General features: G+C 39.8%; 1 protein-coding gene across 2 annotated transcripts; it reads right to left on the bottom strand.

The window, feature by feature from the left end:
• Positions 1-1,372: 1,372 nt before the first annotated feature.
• Positions 1,373-13,767, bottom strand: LOC124706738 (phospholipase D zeta 1-like). 2 transcript variants are annotated; one of them, XM_047238406.1, is made up of 20 exons: positions 13,471-13,767; positions 12,442-12,543; positions 10,932-11,050; positions 10,646-10,787; positions 10,350-10,517; positions 10,091-10,264; positions 9,255-9,494; positions 9,051-9,167; positions 8,158-8,297; positions 7,919-8,068; positions 7,657-7,813; positions 7,045-7,578; positions 6,799-6,909; positions 6,056-6,202; positions 5,793-5,990; positions 5,366-5,467; positions 4,995-5,126; positions 2,492-2,557; positions 2,229-2,290; positions 1,373-2,140 (listed from the first exon to the last, which is right to left on the bottom strand). In XM_047238406.1, the coding sequence occupies exons 1-20, from the start codon at positions 13,750-13,752 to the stop codon at positions 1,891-1,893; spliced, it is 3,393 nt and encodes a 1,130-aa protein (XP_047094362.1). In that variant the 5' UTR covers positions 13,753-13,767; the 3' UTR covers positions 1,373-1,890. The 2 variants fall into 2 exon arrangements, with proteins under 2 accessions (XP_047094362.1, XP_047094363.1); XM_047238407.1 differs by having other exon boundaries at positions 8,158-8,302; positions 9,056-9,167.
• Positions 13,768-17,290: the final 3,523 nt, after the last annotated feature.

The following is a 17,290-nucleotide window of genomic DNA, read 5'->3' as shown; positions in this document are numbered from 1 at the left end:
TGGAGCTTAAATCGTTTTCACTAAGAAGTCGTTTGGTATCCATCATTTGGGTCTGGAATCCTGAAATTCATTTTGGAATTCCATAGGTGGGCTGTTTGGTTGCCACAGAATTGGACCGTCATTTCATTTAGGAAATCCAGCAAAATGATGCCATGGGTAAACACGATTCCGAGCTGAGACCTGTCATTCGCGTTACTCCATGGAAGCCATTTACAAATTCAATATTGAATTCTACTGTCGTTTGCAATTTCCGTGGCAACGAAACAAGTGTCCATTTATGAAATTACAATGTAAATAAAACGAATACATGTATTTATTTCAAAATGCTACAAATGAAAGGAAAGCCTGACTTCCAAACGACTTCTAATAACTATAAATTATGACTTAACATTTCAAATTTCAAAATTCTAATAAAGCTGATCGCACCGTATGTACACTACACCATCATTCTTCACCGAAGTTGTGCTTAGCAAGCTTATATTGTTCCTCTTAACTTCAGAGGGCTACATTCGTCTTTCCTGCTGTCGTAACCATGCCATTTCTGTCTATTTCCGTTACCGCAAACACTAAGACCCTTAACAAAAAGTTGAAAAGTACGTGACAAAATATGACTATAACACGAGTCACAGGCTGATGAATCTTGGCGAGTACAAAACCCTAGCACACGTCTTTAGCAGAGCTGCAAATTTTAATACTCATTTTTTTGTACTAGACGGTGGAGGGCTACTTGAAACGTACAGTTCCTTTCTAACCACTCATCTTTTGTGTTGGATCTCGCTTTACACATGCTCGTGTTGTAGTTCACGGAACGATCGTAGACATGCCACTTAAGTAGCTAGGATAGTTGATTAATCAGAGACTGTGGTTTTGCTTGCAGAAGCAACAAAATTATTTGGAGTTTGTGTTGGAGGGGCATCTCGCTGACTAGCGGAAGATCATACTGAGCGCTAAAGTGGTTGCTTCAAGAGATGGGCGGGAACTCTTGGCAAAACCATGGGCGACATATGGATATAATAAAACGCTATTGGTATACGGGTTGCAGATATGGATGTAGCTAAGATTTGTAACCAGTTTCAGCTTAAACACATGTAATGATGTTTAGTCGGTATTGGCATTTAATTATTTTCCAATACATTGCATTTAAGTTCCCGGAATGTTCATTGGAACATACAAACACAAGGAATTAAAGGTTTCACAAATCACACAAGGAATGACTAACAGTAAATACATTGCAAGGACAACTAGTTACCATGGTCGCATTTAAGTTCCCAGAATGTTCATCGGAATGTTCATCAGAATGTTCATCGGAATATACCATGGTCGCATTTAAGTACTTACAAATCACAACAAGGAATGACTAACAGTTAATACATTGCAAGGACAATTAGTTACCATGGTCGCATTCAAGTTCCCACAATGTTCATTAGGATATACAAACACAAGGAATTAAAGGTTTCACAAATCACACAAGGAATAACTAACAGTAAATACATTGCAAGACCAACTAGTTACCATGGTAGATAATCTGTCTGAATGCACTTATTCAGTCAAAAAAAAAGCCTATAATTTACACTTACAGAGATAGTTTTGAGGAAAGAGCCTGGTCTCTGTATTGGAAATGTATGATCTGAACAGGGGTATTTCTCACCTAGAAAAACAAAGGCGAGTCCAATGAACTAACTACATTCCTATATTCTTTGCTTTGGAGAAGAGAGAATTTGAGCAGGGGTATTTGCCCAAAAAGAAAGAGCTGTCCGGTGAATAAGTTATCTGTGTGAACTTTCTGGCGTGGCCATATATTTTCTTCATTTCCTGTAAAGCATCTACAAGCTGGCGCACGTATTATATACAACTAAGGCGTGGGAGAGTAACTTTTCCGTGAAAAGCAACCTAATGGAAAACTTGCGGAGATGTGTAATACTCGCTTTCACTGAAATATGGTCTCAAGTCCTCTTGGCACATGAAATCCAAAGGGAAAGATACAAGGTGGCCCCTGACCAACTGCAATCTGTCCATAGGGTCGGTACCTTTGAGATCGCCATCCTGGTAGGTTTCTAGCTTCTCTTGGGCAACACCTAGATCAATTGTCGTGTGGCCAATTTTCTCCTTCCAGTAAGCAATGCTTTGCCGAAACTGGGTCCTGCATGGTCATTGTGTTTCAGAAAATACAAGAATAGGTAGCACCTCATCAGAAATAATGCTGAAATGGAATACTAGCTACTAAATACCTTGAATGGATGAGATCATTCGGAACACAAGAGAATACATCCTGGTAAATCATGGTATTTGTCTGCCAGACATGCTCAGTTAATTCAATTGTAGTATAAACCATATACAGAAAATATAATTTATTAATGATTGACGATTGAAAAGGAAACATCTTCATATAAAATGTGGTGCTATCAGATTAGTCATTTTTATATGTTCTCTGGGACAAATTTCAGCAGTGTTACTGGTAAAGTGTCAAGGCTAACATTTATGTTACTCTCACCTTAGCAGTGGCCATCCAGATATTTTTGAACGTCGAGTCATCCATAGGATCCATAATGTGGCTAACCTGGAAGTGCAAAAGATATTTTGTGAAAAAGATATTTTGTGAACAACTTGAATAATGCATGTTATTCTCTTGTCTGCTACAATAAAGAGAAGACATCCTCATCGAGCATACTTGTGATATACCAAATCCCGTATCTGATGTCAAACTTAAAAAATGCTTCCATAATCTCCCTACAGAAATTCACATTTAAATTTACAAAACTTTGTCAATGAGAGGGTAATTCTGAGAGCATCAATCTCAAATATTTTTCCCATTACCCCATTCTTCTTGTAAACATGAATTTTGGTAAACCACTCTGAAGAGCCTCGGATGGGTAAAAGAAACTCAATAAAATCACTGACATAAGACTCCATGGATCTTGACTTCTGAGCAAAGGTTTCATGTCTCCAGGACATGGGAAAGTTTTCATGCCAAGACTCTTCCTTGCGGTTATTAGATCTTTCTTTCAAAGAAAAGATCAAACGGTTTAAACAACTTTACAGTTAGTTCCATTACCCAGAGGATAGAGTGCTAAATACTCCCTCCGTCTCTTAGCTTAGGGCGTATAAATTTTTTCGTTTTTTCCTCAAAGCTTAAGGCGCGACCTCCACCTTATCGCTAAGTTTCCTGATATGCCCCTCCTTTCCGTTCCTCCCGTCGTCAAAATAGGCCAGGCAGTTATTTCCTAGAGCAACGATGTGTTTCGACTTCCGCGCCAGAGTTCGTCATTTCGTAGAGCAATGATGTGTTTCGACTTCCGCGCCAGAGCGGCGGCCTTGCCGTGATGATGGGCGAGCGCGGCGTACTTCCAATGTTGCTGGACGACCTCGATGACATTCGCGTGTTTCAGGACGAGCGCGGCGGCCTGTCTGGCATAGGCGCCGGCCTTCCAGTGATGGGCGAGCGTGGAGGCCTCGTCGTACTACTCGTGGTGCTGGATAATCAGGATGCCAATTAAATATCCCCAATTCAAGATTAACTGATTCCTCTAGTTTTTTTGAAAAAAATCACAACGGATCTGCATCTCCATTGATGCATGCGGCTGAGAGAGAGCGCACAATCAGGGACGTGGGAGAGATGGCCATGGCACGAGCCAGCGAGAAACGAGGAGTCCGGGTAATTAACTAGAAATTAATGGGAAGTTAATAGCGTGCATGCAGGGGCAAGATGGGAAGATTTTTGCGCTGCAGATCCCGTCTTAATCGTAGAGCCAGAAAATTACGCCTTAAAGGATTGAGACGGAGGGAGTATGCAAGATAAGCTTGCACCAAATAAGCCAAGTCTCCTAGATGGGTCATAGGGTTTGAGTCTATATTGGCACAGATTCAAGGATATGAAACCAAATGCCCTTGAATTTGCGATTTGGAATGTCCACAGCATGTTGTTCAAATCATGCATACCACAAACGACACGTCCAGACCACTTGTTTTCTTTGTCGGGGATTTACTGCTGCTATGCCTGAACATAAAGGGGCGAGCAGATGTGTTGCCTACAAACTCCACATCACAATATGATCCGTATAAACTATTGTACTCCAAAATAAAATTGGCTTAGCAAATACGATCGAAGTTTAATACATCTGACAATGTCACTGGATTATTTCACCAAAAGTGTCAATTCACTGCATCATTTCACGAGATTTACTGCCTGTCCTAGCGCAGGAGTATGTGGGGAGACACATGGGAGTGGAGTGGAGTGGAGTCAACAACGGTGGTTTACCAACATGAGATAGTGGATTTTCTTTGACCAGGTATTGACAAGATGGTAGGTGGATTTCAGGCCACATGAAGGACACCGAGCGCAGGATAGTTTTGCTCTTATATTCTATGCATACACCATACATGTATTGTATAGGCTTCCTATACTTATTTCTAAAAAAAACATTTGTACACAAACACCATCACACGGGTATGTCCTTGTAGTTGTAAGCGTTAGAGAAACAAAGCTCGCAACTTAAACTATCGGGTAGAGCCTAGAAGGTTATGAGAGTACACAAGATATACCAGGAGGCACGGAAACAAAGATGGCAAACAACATGATAAATGCACATACTTACTCAATCACTTCTACATAAATTGTAGCTTTCCTACCATTAGTATATTATGTCTATATGTTCCTAAATTGATGTCATTGCAGAATGTGTATGGTAAAAAAGAAATTGAAAAGAATATATATATACATTTAGATTTGTGTCGTTCAAGTGATACATTTAGATGTCTCACCGAAATGATATTAGTAGATTTCTAATCAAAAGTACTTCTGTGTTAAGTATATTTCCAACCAAAACAACTTCTGTATTAAGTATATTTCTAATCAAAAGTATTTCTGTATTATGATAATCGTTACTATTTTCTCACAACATATCTGAAAAAAAAAATCTCAAAGGGGCATGTTTGAGACCATGTCAATGGCCCAAGCATTTATTTAACAGTAACTGATTAAGGGAGCATAGTCAAACCTCTCCTCGGTGAAGGCCAAGGTGCTCCGCCCAGAGAGAAAGACGTAGGCTAAGGGAGAATTTACCAGCTTCCCAATGTCTTCCATCCATTTTGGAATTAACAACTTCCTTATCTTCAATGACCACAGCAATCTAGAAGTAGCAAGAGAAAAAAGTGTCATTTTGTCCACTTCTATCACCAAAACATTATTTAATTAAGGGATTTACAGAATACTTATTTGTAAGTAGTTTATACATTGCTTAGTTATAAGTTATTTGCTGTTGACTTGCTACAGTTAATAGTGAAGAAAATACTTGCCATGAAAACAAATGTAATAATCAGGCTAGAAGTTAGACTACATGTAGAGAAAAGATATCCCAGAAACGCATACCTCGGAATCCCTTGATCCAAGCAAGCTTCTATCATTTATGTTAGCTGAGCCAATCACTACAATGCGGTCATCAACGATCATCAACTTGCTGTGTACATAAATCTGCAAGGCAAACCACATTAGATGGGAGGGGCGTCCTTGATTATTTATTAAAAGAAACTTCTGCGACAAACAGTAATAAAGCATCATGGCAACTAGCGCTACATTGACATAGGTCTGTGATATCATAAATAAATCTATGAAAGTCAAATGGACATAAGTCACCACCCTGAAGGGAAACTAAACATGGTCCTAAACTCTTTTTTTTTCGAGAAAACGCAATGACATTGCGTTTCATTTCATTGCAAAGAAGAGTTGGTTACAGATGTTAGCCACCTGGGATGTACACTGAATTCACATGGTCCTAAACTCAAAAGATTCACATTACCTGGCTAGTAACCAAAGGACCTCCATCAGATAGCCTACCATGTGCTCTAAGACCATGAAAGGAGATATAATCATGCGCCTTGAGACCAATCACATCATAGAGATTTTGAAGTATCGAGTTAGGGCCCCTACAGATAGTCCGGTACTGCCAATGCATAATTGCCCGTACTGATGCAGCTCCACCATCATCAATGCCTCCCTACCATGAGATTATTTTAGTAAAACAATAACAAAGCAATCCTCAATACTGTAGCAAACAAATACCTGAAAACCCGGTAAAAGGGGTATGACGATGATGGCCTTAAAGCGCTTTTTCTCTCTCTCTGCTCGAATTATACGCCTGTACAATGCTTCCAACACACGATTTTTAATTGTGTCATCTCCTGAGAGGCCTGATATGAAAAACTGATTCTGCAAAACGCAACCAGGATATTTAAATAATTTTCTTGCAAGTCGCATGGTAAGTAACTACAAGCTTCTTTCTAAAAAAAACTACTCTCTCCAATCCACATAAAGTGTCAGTGATTTAGTATAACGTTAATTTTCTTGCAAGTCCCATGGTAAGTAACTACAAGCTTCTTTCTAAAAAAAACTACTCTCTCCAATCCACATAAAGTGTCAGTGATTTAGTATAATTAGTACAAAGTTGGACTCCCTCCGTCCCATGAAACATGTCTAAGATTTGTCAAAATTTAGATGTATCTTGCTACTATTTAGTGTCTAGATACATCCAAATTTTAACAAACCTTCAAAAAGGGAGTATTAAACTATCGACAATTATTATGGATCGAAGGGGGTAATTAATATTCAGCTTAAAATATGTAAAAAAAAGGTGGCATGTTTGTTTAGCGAAAGAAATTGAATCACTAAAATCACACTAAAGACCATAAATGCAGTGAAATAAGAAAGTAACAAAAACACATGTATATGCTGCAATATTATCTAGTTAAACCTACTAGCAGTTAGAGTTGCTTTAGATGTTGAAAGTAAAGACAAAAATTACAGACCTCAATGTATACAAAGTGTTCTGCCTTTTCAATCAGAGAAAAGTAGGCATTGTGGATACTTCCTTCAATCTGAGTGGTTCCAGCTGACCACTGACCAACACTTCTAATAACCTGAGCTAAAACGTAGGTTAATTAGTGTCACAGAGAAATGTAATGCAATTGATACACAATTGAGACACATAGGTCCTTATTCCTCAGCGTCAATGAAATAATTGGATATTTACTGCATAGTACCAAAATACTGACCTGACAACGACAAGTTGCCCTCGGACCAACTTGTCCAATGTCAAGTACTGAAGCAACTTGATCTCCTCGCTCCTGCCTCTCCCACCATTTCTTATCCATGTGATGCCTATCTTCTTTCACTGAATCAAAACGCCTAATAGATGCAGACTCAACAGAACTGAGATTGTCTACAAAACCTCTCATAGGTAAATCCTGACGGGAAGCATCGACTTTTGCCTTCCGGTTGAGTAAAGGCTGCTTGAAGCCTGTTTTGTTTACGTTATCTGCCTGGTCAATGTCAAAGCCAGTTACCGCTAAATCTCCATTAGGCAATGCCTGAGGTTCAAGCTCTTGAGGTAAAAGTAATGGCACGTCCTGATACGATGCACAGGATGCCAGGGAGGCTTTCTTTTTAACCTCAACATTACCATCATCATTCTGTTTACCCTCAGCCTCACCATTTGTTTCTTTACTTCTTCCCTTGTAATGTGGAATTACCATGTGGTGATGAGGCATCAGCAAAGGAATTGCTTGCTCATTTGGAGCTTTATTCCTCTGAAAAAGTAACAGTAAATTCACAATGATGAAGCAGCCAATCTCTTTCTCTTGAGCAGATCAATAGAGCAAACTAACCTTTGCATAATTCCAGCGCTGAACAAAATGCCTTGCTACATCCCGACAAGGTGGTCCATAAAGAGCACAATGGACGTCATGCCAAGGCATACGGGGATATTTAGTACGGTCTAGTTCATCTTTCGTTGTGTCCTCCCAAGAATTTGGCTCAGATTCCCTTGTAAAAGGAGATGAATTTAGGTAAATTTATTTACGAACAAAGCATGGGGAAGTTGGGAACATCTAAATCTATGATAAACACAAATGATTGAATTGTAGTTACCGAGGGTTGTAGTAGTCCTTCCCTGGCCATATCACAGGGGGTGCATCGTTAACTTTGTGGTCAGGACTATCGTAGCGACCAAAGCAAAGATCAAGACCTCCAATATAGCATACTTGATTATCGACAATCACAATTTTCTCATGATGTGACCTTAAAGTCAATAAAACAGATAATGGTCAAAATTATATAAAGTTCAGATAAACATACTAGCATTTTTTAAATAAAAAAATGGGACGTACCACAAGTATACACCACTTGAGAAATGATCAGGGTAGCGCAGAACTTTGACATTCTCATGAATGTTAAGTAGCCTATTTTTACTGTACAAGCTGTTAATTTTCAAGGCAAGAGCAACTTCCTTGTACATTAGAATGTAAATCTGCAAAAAATACACAATCCAAATTAACAATTACTAGTTATCGATTTATATCAAGAATCAGATTATTACTTCGTGCTAAAAAAGAGCGTAGTTGACTTCTTAAAAAGTAATCCCTCTTTTTATTTAAAAGTAACCCTCTTGTAAAAGGATATACTCGCCCCAGACTCCTCTAAATATACATGTATTATTAAAATCTCAATCTCCAAAGAAAGTCTTAAAAGCATATTATGACTTAAAAGCACCCTGGCTTTAGTTTCATGTTCAATTAACAGGTACGCATTAAGAAGAAAAAAACACTGTTGACTGACATACAGGGCATGCACATGAATGGTATTAATGTCAAATAAAGTTTAGAACTATCTAAACATGCCTCACAAAATCCTTTTGCCCTATGTATTGCAACACCTCTTCTGTGGTCTCAACATCAAAGTTATCGGTAGCTCATCAATTACACAGCATGTGCAAAGTGAGAATGAGAATGAACAAAACTGAACAAGATAGAATGTAATGCAGGAGCCTTTCCTCTATACTGTTTTTAGTGTTCTTGTTTGACCTTTTAATAAGGTTAGAATAAACTTTTAAGAACAAGAAAAGTGAGGCATCTTCAGATGCTTATGATAACTTGTGAAGCAGCATATTTGCCAGAAGTGCATGATAGACATCTACAAGTGGCGAGGACGATAGTACAAATATCACACACTTCACAAGTTCATCTAACAGGTTCTTGGCATTTGCTGGCTGGAAAATGAATACCTGCACACCCTGCTTAGCTCTGGCTTCCAGTAGAGCATCAAGCCTAGATGACCCATGATGTTCGAAGGGGCGTCGGAGATACAATTCTGGGCATAGCCACCAGCCAGTAATAAATATCTGAAAGAAAATTTTGAACATTTTAAGACTTACATAAAATGACAGATACTTTCGTGCAAATAACAGTAGAAATACTGAAAAGCAAACCTCAGATTTAGCATGCTCAATCGAGGAGGCAATTGCTTCAAATCCAGCTTGCCCATCTATAAACCACTGTGCCATACTCCCATCTTCCAACAGCCCCCTTGGTGGTGCAAATGAACCAAAACGGTGAGGGTAACACCAGCCTTCCGGAGGTTGTCTAGCAGCATTGATTGCGGTAACCCAATCCTTAACCTTAGAAGAGCTTCGTGTTCGTAATTTAATTGTCCGGCCACCAGATGACACCTTTCTCCAGTGAATAGCACTAACAGATTCAGACTTGACAGAATATAAAAGGAGAAAAGCTAATGCTGAATCAACCGTGCACAATCAAGTTGATTGTGGTACTTTTTAGGAGCTAATATCTAATGCAATTTAATTCTGGAAGTACTCCGTAAAAGACCAACAAGTTTCTGCAGAGTCTTTATGCGACAATGGCATAATCGCATGCCTTCACCAAGCTTATCAACTCGTCCCATAACAGCAAATTATAAGTATATTTTAGTAAATATTTTTGGATTTCACAAGGCAGGACCACACAACACAAGAGCCACAAACTGGCCACAACTGGCCATTCCCATATTTTAACTTCTGCAACCGCTTTTAATTTTTTTTGGAGCAACTTGCCTAGACATACTTGAGACAACAGAACAACAAATTTGGTAGGTCTGAGATACTGATACACCATGTACTGATATTTGTACCTAGTAAAGTTGCTTCTGCTCAAATATCAAATGTATTGATTCAAAATTTCTATAAACTCTATAGCGGTAGCAGGCGCACGTGTCAAACAAATATGCTAACTTGCCAAGTGAAAGCAGACTATAAAATGGAAACAGTACCTGGAATCCAAAATGCAATGGGTTGCGTTCTTTGATTTCCTTTGCTAGCGAGATTTGACCTTCTCCATTTATATCCATATGTGGCAATGCATCAAAGATAATGACATCCAAAAGCTTTGGATCAAAAGGATCTTTGAGTAAAGCCAAGAATCCTGGCTTCAGGACAACCCAGACCTATTGAAAAAAATGTTCAAATTAACAGATCGGATATAATGATGACAAAATAGCAAACCTCAACAGCAAAATATCTACTCAATACCTTTTGCCAGCTGCTCTTGCAACAGTTAAATAATCCACAAGAACAACATTTCTCCTTACGGCCCTTTTGGACTTTTGGCAAGTGGCCAACTGAAACATAGTCTTCTTTTAGCTTAGGCCCATATTCAGGCAAAAATGACAAACATGATACCTCCAAAAATTTGCAAACCTGTATTTTTTTTGAACGATTTTTAGACTCAGACATAAACTAAGAAGATACAACGTGGGATTGGTTGTTCTGACAGGTTTCTTAATGTTCTATAATTTGCTGGAACTGAACGTAGAAAGTATTTGTACCTCCCGTGAGTTGACAATATCCAAGTTTCCAAAAAAATGGTTAAGATATTCTTGCATGGCAACTTTTGCTCGATCCGAAATAGAGTGCTGGCGTCCAAGAGCTGGTCGAATGACGGGCAGAACAGCAATTGAAGGAACATTTCTGCCACAACAGGTTCAATGTCTTGCTTACTGCATGCATGGGATAACATATGGAGACTCAACTGCTCTAAATCAACATTTGAGGTTTTGACAAAGCATCTATACGTCAGTCACTCGTGCATCATCAATATATAGAGATGTTTACCTATTTCTGATCGAGTTTTCATCAGATTGTGAGGGAACATTTACATCGTCCGCTTCATCGTCATCATGTACTACCGGCATATTATCCCCAATCCCCAAATTTTGGAGCCATTCTTTGACCTTGAATCATAGTATACAAAAATCAACTCAGTACTCCAGAACCGAAGTAGCCTATTTTCAATCATACTGACACTTATCCAAGTGTTAATCAATTCAAAATGACACAGTTCAATTAAGGAAAGAAACAAGGGGTTAGTCACAAATAAGTTATTGCGAGCAAGTAACCACAACTTTCTTTGTCTGGAGTATGATGCTAGAGAATAAAAAATCATATTATAGAACTCGAGAAACAAAACCTGATTAACTGATAAAATTTAGCTACAAAAAACCTGATAAAATTGTGTATCTAGATCCACTAAGCATGCAAAACAACCAGTTTCAAATTGTTCCTCTCTTCCATAGTTTACAAACACTGTCAACCCTCAATTCTCCTGATGTGGGAAACGTGCAATAACCTGAACAAACTAATCCATTACTCTTGACAGATAATGGATGTCCTATCCCCACTCCTATTTTCAAGCACATAATAATAACTTTCACTTGATGTTGCTAATTTCATATGGATGCTATCGCAACCTGTTCAAATTAAATACCCAAACGGCTTGAATGAGTGGAGGTCTAGGCGCCGAAGCAGAGGTGAAGCTGGCCAGCAATTTTCTACAGCAAGGAACGCCTTGCCAATCCGTAGCCGTCACTGAAGGAGGAAGAGGCGGAGGTGGAGAGGCAGCGTGGTTTTCTCCAGCGAGGAATTGAGGTTCTCTGGCGAGAAACGAGCTCTGCCAGCCCATGGCCATCACTGAAGGAGAGAAGCAGAGGGAAAAAGATGGCTGGAGGGGGAACCCTACCAGTGTCCCCTTAGATTCCTAGATTAATAGGAGGCATACATGGGTCTTTCCTGGTGTTTTAATGGACAGGTCAGCCCATACCAGCCTATGCTTCCTTTTCCCTTCCTATTTTTCCAATTTTCACGTCTTGATCAACCAAATACCTCTTATTGCTGCATTCCAAGGCAGCCACTTAGGCGCGCTTAAGCGCCGCTTTAAGCGGGCTGGATGCTAGGCGGTGGCAAAACACATGTCTAACACCTAGTGCCTTTTTGAAGGTTGGTTCTCTCGCAGGTGTTTGTGAGGTTGCAATGACAGTGGAATATTTAGCTCTAAACTCTTGTATGATTGTGTCTATGTTGTTTGTCCTCTTAGTGAATAGATTGCAACATATTTTTGCATGTTAGAAGAATGGGTCTAGTTCAATTGTGAAACAATATTACCAGCTTAGGACATGATAACGCAATACTAATACAGTTTGTTACTTTTTTTCATGAGTTTCACGTGTACACTTACAAGTGTCTATTGCCCAAGCTCTATTGTGATCCTACAAAACTCATGCTCTATCCAGTATATATTACACTCTAGTTGTAAAAGATTGACATTAATCATGATGGTGTGACCAACCTGTTCCTGCTTCTCATGGAATTCTTCAAGAAATTCACGTCGCTTCAATGCAAAGTGTAGATAGAGAACCTGTGAAGCTTTCTTAAAAAGCCGCCACCTAAACTGATAGAAGTAGTGAACATTATTCAGTGGACATGTGACAGACATGTAATTAATGGAATAATAACATTAAAAAAATGTATTGGGAGGAAATATGTATCACAGGAAAGTATCTATTAACAGGTGTGACACTATACATGTGAAGTAGCAAGAGATTTTAGGACACATGTTCCATGAGTTCTATCTCTTTTGGTAGTTTAGTGTTTGTCTGTGTGTGGATGAACATATGCAGTTATACGTACAGTGTCTCATGTGTTGTACTAACTTTGAACTGATTACCAACTTGTACTCCACATAGTTCTCAAATGGGCATGCTAAGGTGTGGAACACCGTTGCAGTTGCACCTGCAAGGGCAGCTCTTGACTATCCAAATTTCATACACAAGTCCAGTTATGAGGCGCCAAACACCCTGCTCGCTGAACACGCTAAACTCAAACCCATCATTGCTAATTTGCTTGCACCGCTCAAAAGCAGAACTGAAACTATGCTTGCCGGCACCGCATTTGAGCGAAGAAAACAGCTGACGGAATTTCACACTTTGGAGGCATCATCTTCCGACACCACACAGTGAAGGTTGAGCACCCAACCCCGCACTAGTTCTATCTCCAATCTCCAATAAGAGAAAGTCAAGACTCGATTAAAATTCGTGTGTCCCACCCACTTGGTATGCTTGGATTGTTGGCCACTAAAACCAAGTGAGCACGTGAAATTTAACAATAAGTGCCGTCCAATTAGAGCGGAACGTCTAACTTGACCATGGGTAGATTTTTTTCCCCACCAAAAGCAGGCAAAAATTTCGGGATAATCAGGACCGCATGGCAACCGAATTCGCACGACTTTCATCCGAGCTGAATTCTGACACCACCCATGACAAGTACGAAATGTTCGGAACCGGTGAACCGAGGAAGGGGGCAGGAGGCTGGGGCGGACCTGCTTGTAGTTGATCTCGATGGTGTAGGAGAGGAGCATGGGGGTGATGTCGCCGGCGTCGGGGCGTGAGACGGAGAAGATGGTGGCGCGCGGGAGCTCCTCGAAGACCCGCGTGGCCTCGGAGAGGCGGAAGGACGCGGAGGCCGCCAGGACCTCGGGCCGCCGCGCCGCCGCCGCCGACGAGGACGACGCGGCGTCCGCCTCGGGGTCGGGGTCGTGGTCCGGCTGCATCCGCGCGTACCGGTGGCCGTGGCGCTCCGCCGGCAGGCGCTCCACGTTCATGGAGGCTTCGCGGGGACGGAGGAGCAGCTCGGACGGCCGATCTGGCTGGATTGGCTGTCCTGCCGCCCGCGCGCGCGCTCGATCGGTCGATTCCGGTGGGTTTCCCTCGGGCTGCGGGAATCGCCGGCGGGGAGAACGACGTGAAAATTTCTACGGTTTGGACTTCGAATTCGGGAGGAAGAGTACAAATTCTAGGAAGGTGGCCGGAAGAAGATGGGGGAATTTTGGTTTGGTTTGGTTTGGGGTCCGACGGAGAATCACGGAGCGTCGTGTGTGGGGCCGGATTGGGCGAATGCACGCACGGCACGCGTCGATCGTTCAAAGACTCCGGGAGGAGCATCACGTTCAACGACGTTTGGAGACGCGACGATGGCAAAAGGACAGCAGGTCGGCAATAGACCTGTCCCACGCGCACTGTCACCTGCGTAGAGAAGTTTCTTATCACGGGTATTTCCTGTTCCAAATTACTCCGTTTGATGAAAGTCAAACTTTCTAATCTTTAACTAACGACACTAGTATAAAAGTGGGGACGACAAAGACTTGTGAAGTTTGAAATCGGTTGAAAAACCAAGGTCTAGCTTTAACTGATTGTGTCTGGCAATATTCTTGTTGAAGGTATTGTTTTGAGAGCGGAGACCATCTTCAGGGTGAAACCTAAGATCTTTGATCGGGCGACGACAGCGCTGGTGCACTGTTCCTTTCTTGGAGGCGTTGTTTTTGAAGAGTCTCAGGTGTTGTCTTGGTGGTTGATGTATTACTATTGCTAGGGCTGAGATACTGTAGCGAGACTTTTATTTCTTAGTTTTCTTTTTTCTCTTTTTTAGCTATGTGCATCCGTAATGTTATTAGGACATTGCTTTGTTACAGAGGCTGGGTGTAATTGGTATCTTCTGATATTAATTTATTCCGTTTATCGGCAAACAAAAAACTAACTATGTCAGATAAAACATGTATATACTCATAATAAAATATCAATGATGCTTGCTCGGGTATAAGGTGTACACATTTTAGCCTAGAAATTAAAGAGGGCACAGCAGGTTCAGACGAGATTGCCTTTGGATAATTCACATGAGAAAATAGAGGAGCTTACGCAAGATAAAAAAACATAATCAAATCATAAAAGGAAAATTTATTCGGACAAGTTGTGCAACGTAATATACCATATATTTTAAAATTTTCCTCGAAAAATTATACGCCAAATATCTAGAAAGGGGGTGGGAGTATGATAGTACATTGCATTACAGTACTAATGATAATTTTTCTAAATAATTACATAAAATTAGTTAAACTTAGCAAAGTTTGACTTTGATCAACCTTATACACGGACTAATATGAAACCGATGGATTACATCTGAATCTTTGGAATTATTAGGCTAAACATATTTACATTTGTTTTATTATGTCCTATAATGAATATTATACGAAGTAAGTTGGGAATCCTTATAAGGACGTCTCATTTTTTTCGATAAAGGAGCATAGCTCTAGCCTCTGCATCAATAGATGTACACGGCTTGCTTTATTAATATCAAAGTATCAATTCAAGAAGAATCCATCATCACTTATTACAATCACGAAAAAATCTAAGATTGATATATGAATCAACCAAATGAAAATACTGCAAACAGAAAAGCTATGCATTTGCTATTCTATTAAGATGTTGCAAGTCCTGAGCAACCACTAGCATCTGATTGCATCCAATAACCATATCCTCCAGCTGCTCCAACGGGAGAAGGAAAACCCATTGCTGAATTGAATGAGCAGCTCGTCGAATAACCTGCAAACAATTAGTTCCACTTTGTTTGTTAAAGATAATATCATTTCTACTCCTCCAAATATCCCAACAAATAGCAGAAACTCCAATCCGAATTTTCTGTTTATCATCTTTCCTCACACCTTTCAACCATCTACCAAACATATTAGTAATATTAGCTACTGGAGAAATATTATAAGTAAGTTACATCATACGCCATATTATCTTCGCAAAAGGGCAACCAATAAACAAATGATTAACGGTTTCCGTGGAATCACAAAAACAACACTTTTGACATCCCTTCCACTTCCGTTTAGCTAAATTATCCTTAGTTAGAAGCACCTTATTGCTAAGGAACCACATAAAATTTTTAATTTTTAAGGGAATCTTTAACTTCCATAGATACCTACGAAGGTAAATAGTATGCCCATTCATCCAATCAAGGTACATAGACTTGACTGAAAAAATACCCGAATCAGTAAGCTTCCAAACAAACTTATCTGGTTCAGACTTTAAGTTAATTGTAATTAAGTGTTGCCATAGATGTAACCATTGTACCCATTTATTGTCATTCAAACCTCTTCTAAAGGAAATATTGATAGGTTCAGTAGCAAGCACTTTCGATATTAACACATTCTTATGTTAAACAATATTATAAAGTGTCGGATATTGATGAGATAAAGGCATATCTTCCATCCACACATCCTCCCAGAACCTAACAGTTGTTCCATCCCCAACTCTGAAATAGCCTCTCTTGAAGAAGTCTTCTTTAACATGCATAAGACCTTTCCAGAAAGGTGAATCGGTCAGTTTAACTTCTACTTGTGCTAGCGTTTTATTTTTGAGGTATTTGTTACATAAAAGTTGCTGCCACATACCCTCCTCCAAAAGGATTTTAAACAGTCATTTGTTAAGCAAGCATTTATTCTTTAGTTCCAACACCTCAATTCCCAACCCACCTTGATCCTTCGGTCTACACAAAATATTCCACTTAGATAGTCTATATTTCTTCTTGTGCTCATCTAATTGCCAGAAAAAATTGGATCTATAGTAGTCTAACCTCTTCCTCACCTTAATTGGGATTTCCAAGAAGGAGAGCATAAACATAGGAAGGCTTGTAAGAACCAAGTTAATCAGAACCTGCCTATCTCCATAAGACAACATTTTACTCTGCCAGCACCCAATTTGGATGCAAAGCGATTTTCAATAGGGTTCCACTCTGCATTCCGAAGTGTCCTATAATGTACAGGAATACCCAAGTTCTTTAAAGGTAAGGTTCCAGATTCGCACCCAAAAATGTGTCTATATTGGTCCTCCATTTCATTTGCCCTATCAAAGCTAAAAATTTCACTCTTGTGAAAGTTAATTTTTAAACCCGATAATTATTCAAAAATGCATAGGATTAGTTTCATATTAACGTACCTTAGCAATATCATGTTCCAAAAATAATATTGCATCGTCTGCATATTGTAATATGGAGATTCCCCGTTAATCAAATGTGGTAAAAAAACTCCCCACTATACCGTCATCCTTAGCCCGGACAATAAGAATCGCTAACATATCAGCGACAATGTTAAAGAGAATTGGAGATAAGGGATCCCCCTGGCGTAGTCCTTCCCTAATTTGAAAATTATGCCCAATAACATCATTAACCCTTATACCCACACTCCCACCCTGCAGAAATTGTTTTATTCTATCGCACCAAATAGGATCAAATCTCTTCATACGTAGAACTTGTTGCAGAAAGGGCCATTTGACCTTATCATATGCCTTTTTAGAGTCTATTTT

Source organism: Lolium rigidum, chromosome 4 (assembly GCF_022539505.1).
Source record: "Lolium rigidum isolate FL_2022 chromosome 4, APGP_CSIRO_Lrig_0.1, whole genome shotgun sequence".
Taxonomy (NCBI): Eukaryota; Viridiplantae; Streptophyta; class Magnoliopsida; order Poales; family Poaceae; genus Lolium; species Lolium rigidum.
Note: the sequence above shows the minus strand (reverse complement) of the source record. Positions and strands in the feature narration are given on the sequence as shown.

Bases quoted from the DNA above. Each gene is read 5' to 3' on its own strand.
- LOC124706738 (XM_047238406.1), bottom strand. From the start codon at position 13,752: ATGAACGTGGAGCGCCTGCCGGCGGAGCGCCACGGCCACCGGTACGCG. The intron at 12,544-13,470 runs GTCCGCCCCAGC...TACTTCTATCAG, and splicing joins TCGAGATCAACTACAAGCAG to TTTAGGTGGCGGCTTTTTAA. The intron at 11,051-12,441 runs GTTGGTCACACC...CTATGATTCAAG, and splicing joins TCCATGAGAAGCAGGAACAG to GTCAAAGAATGGCTCCAAAA.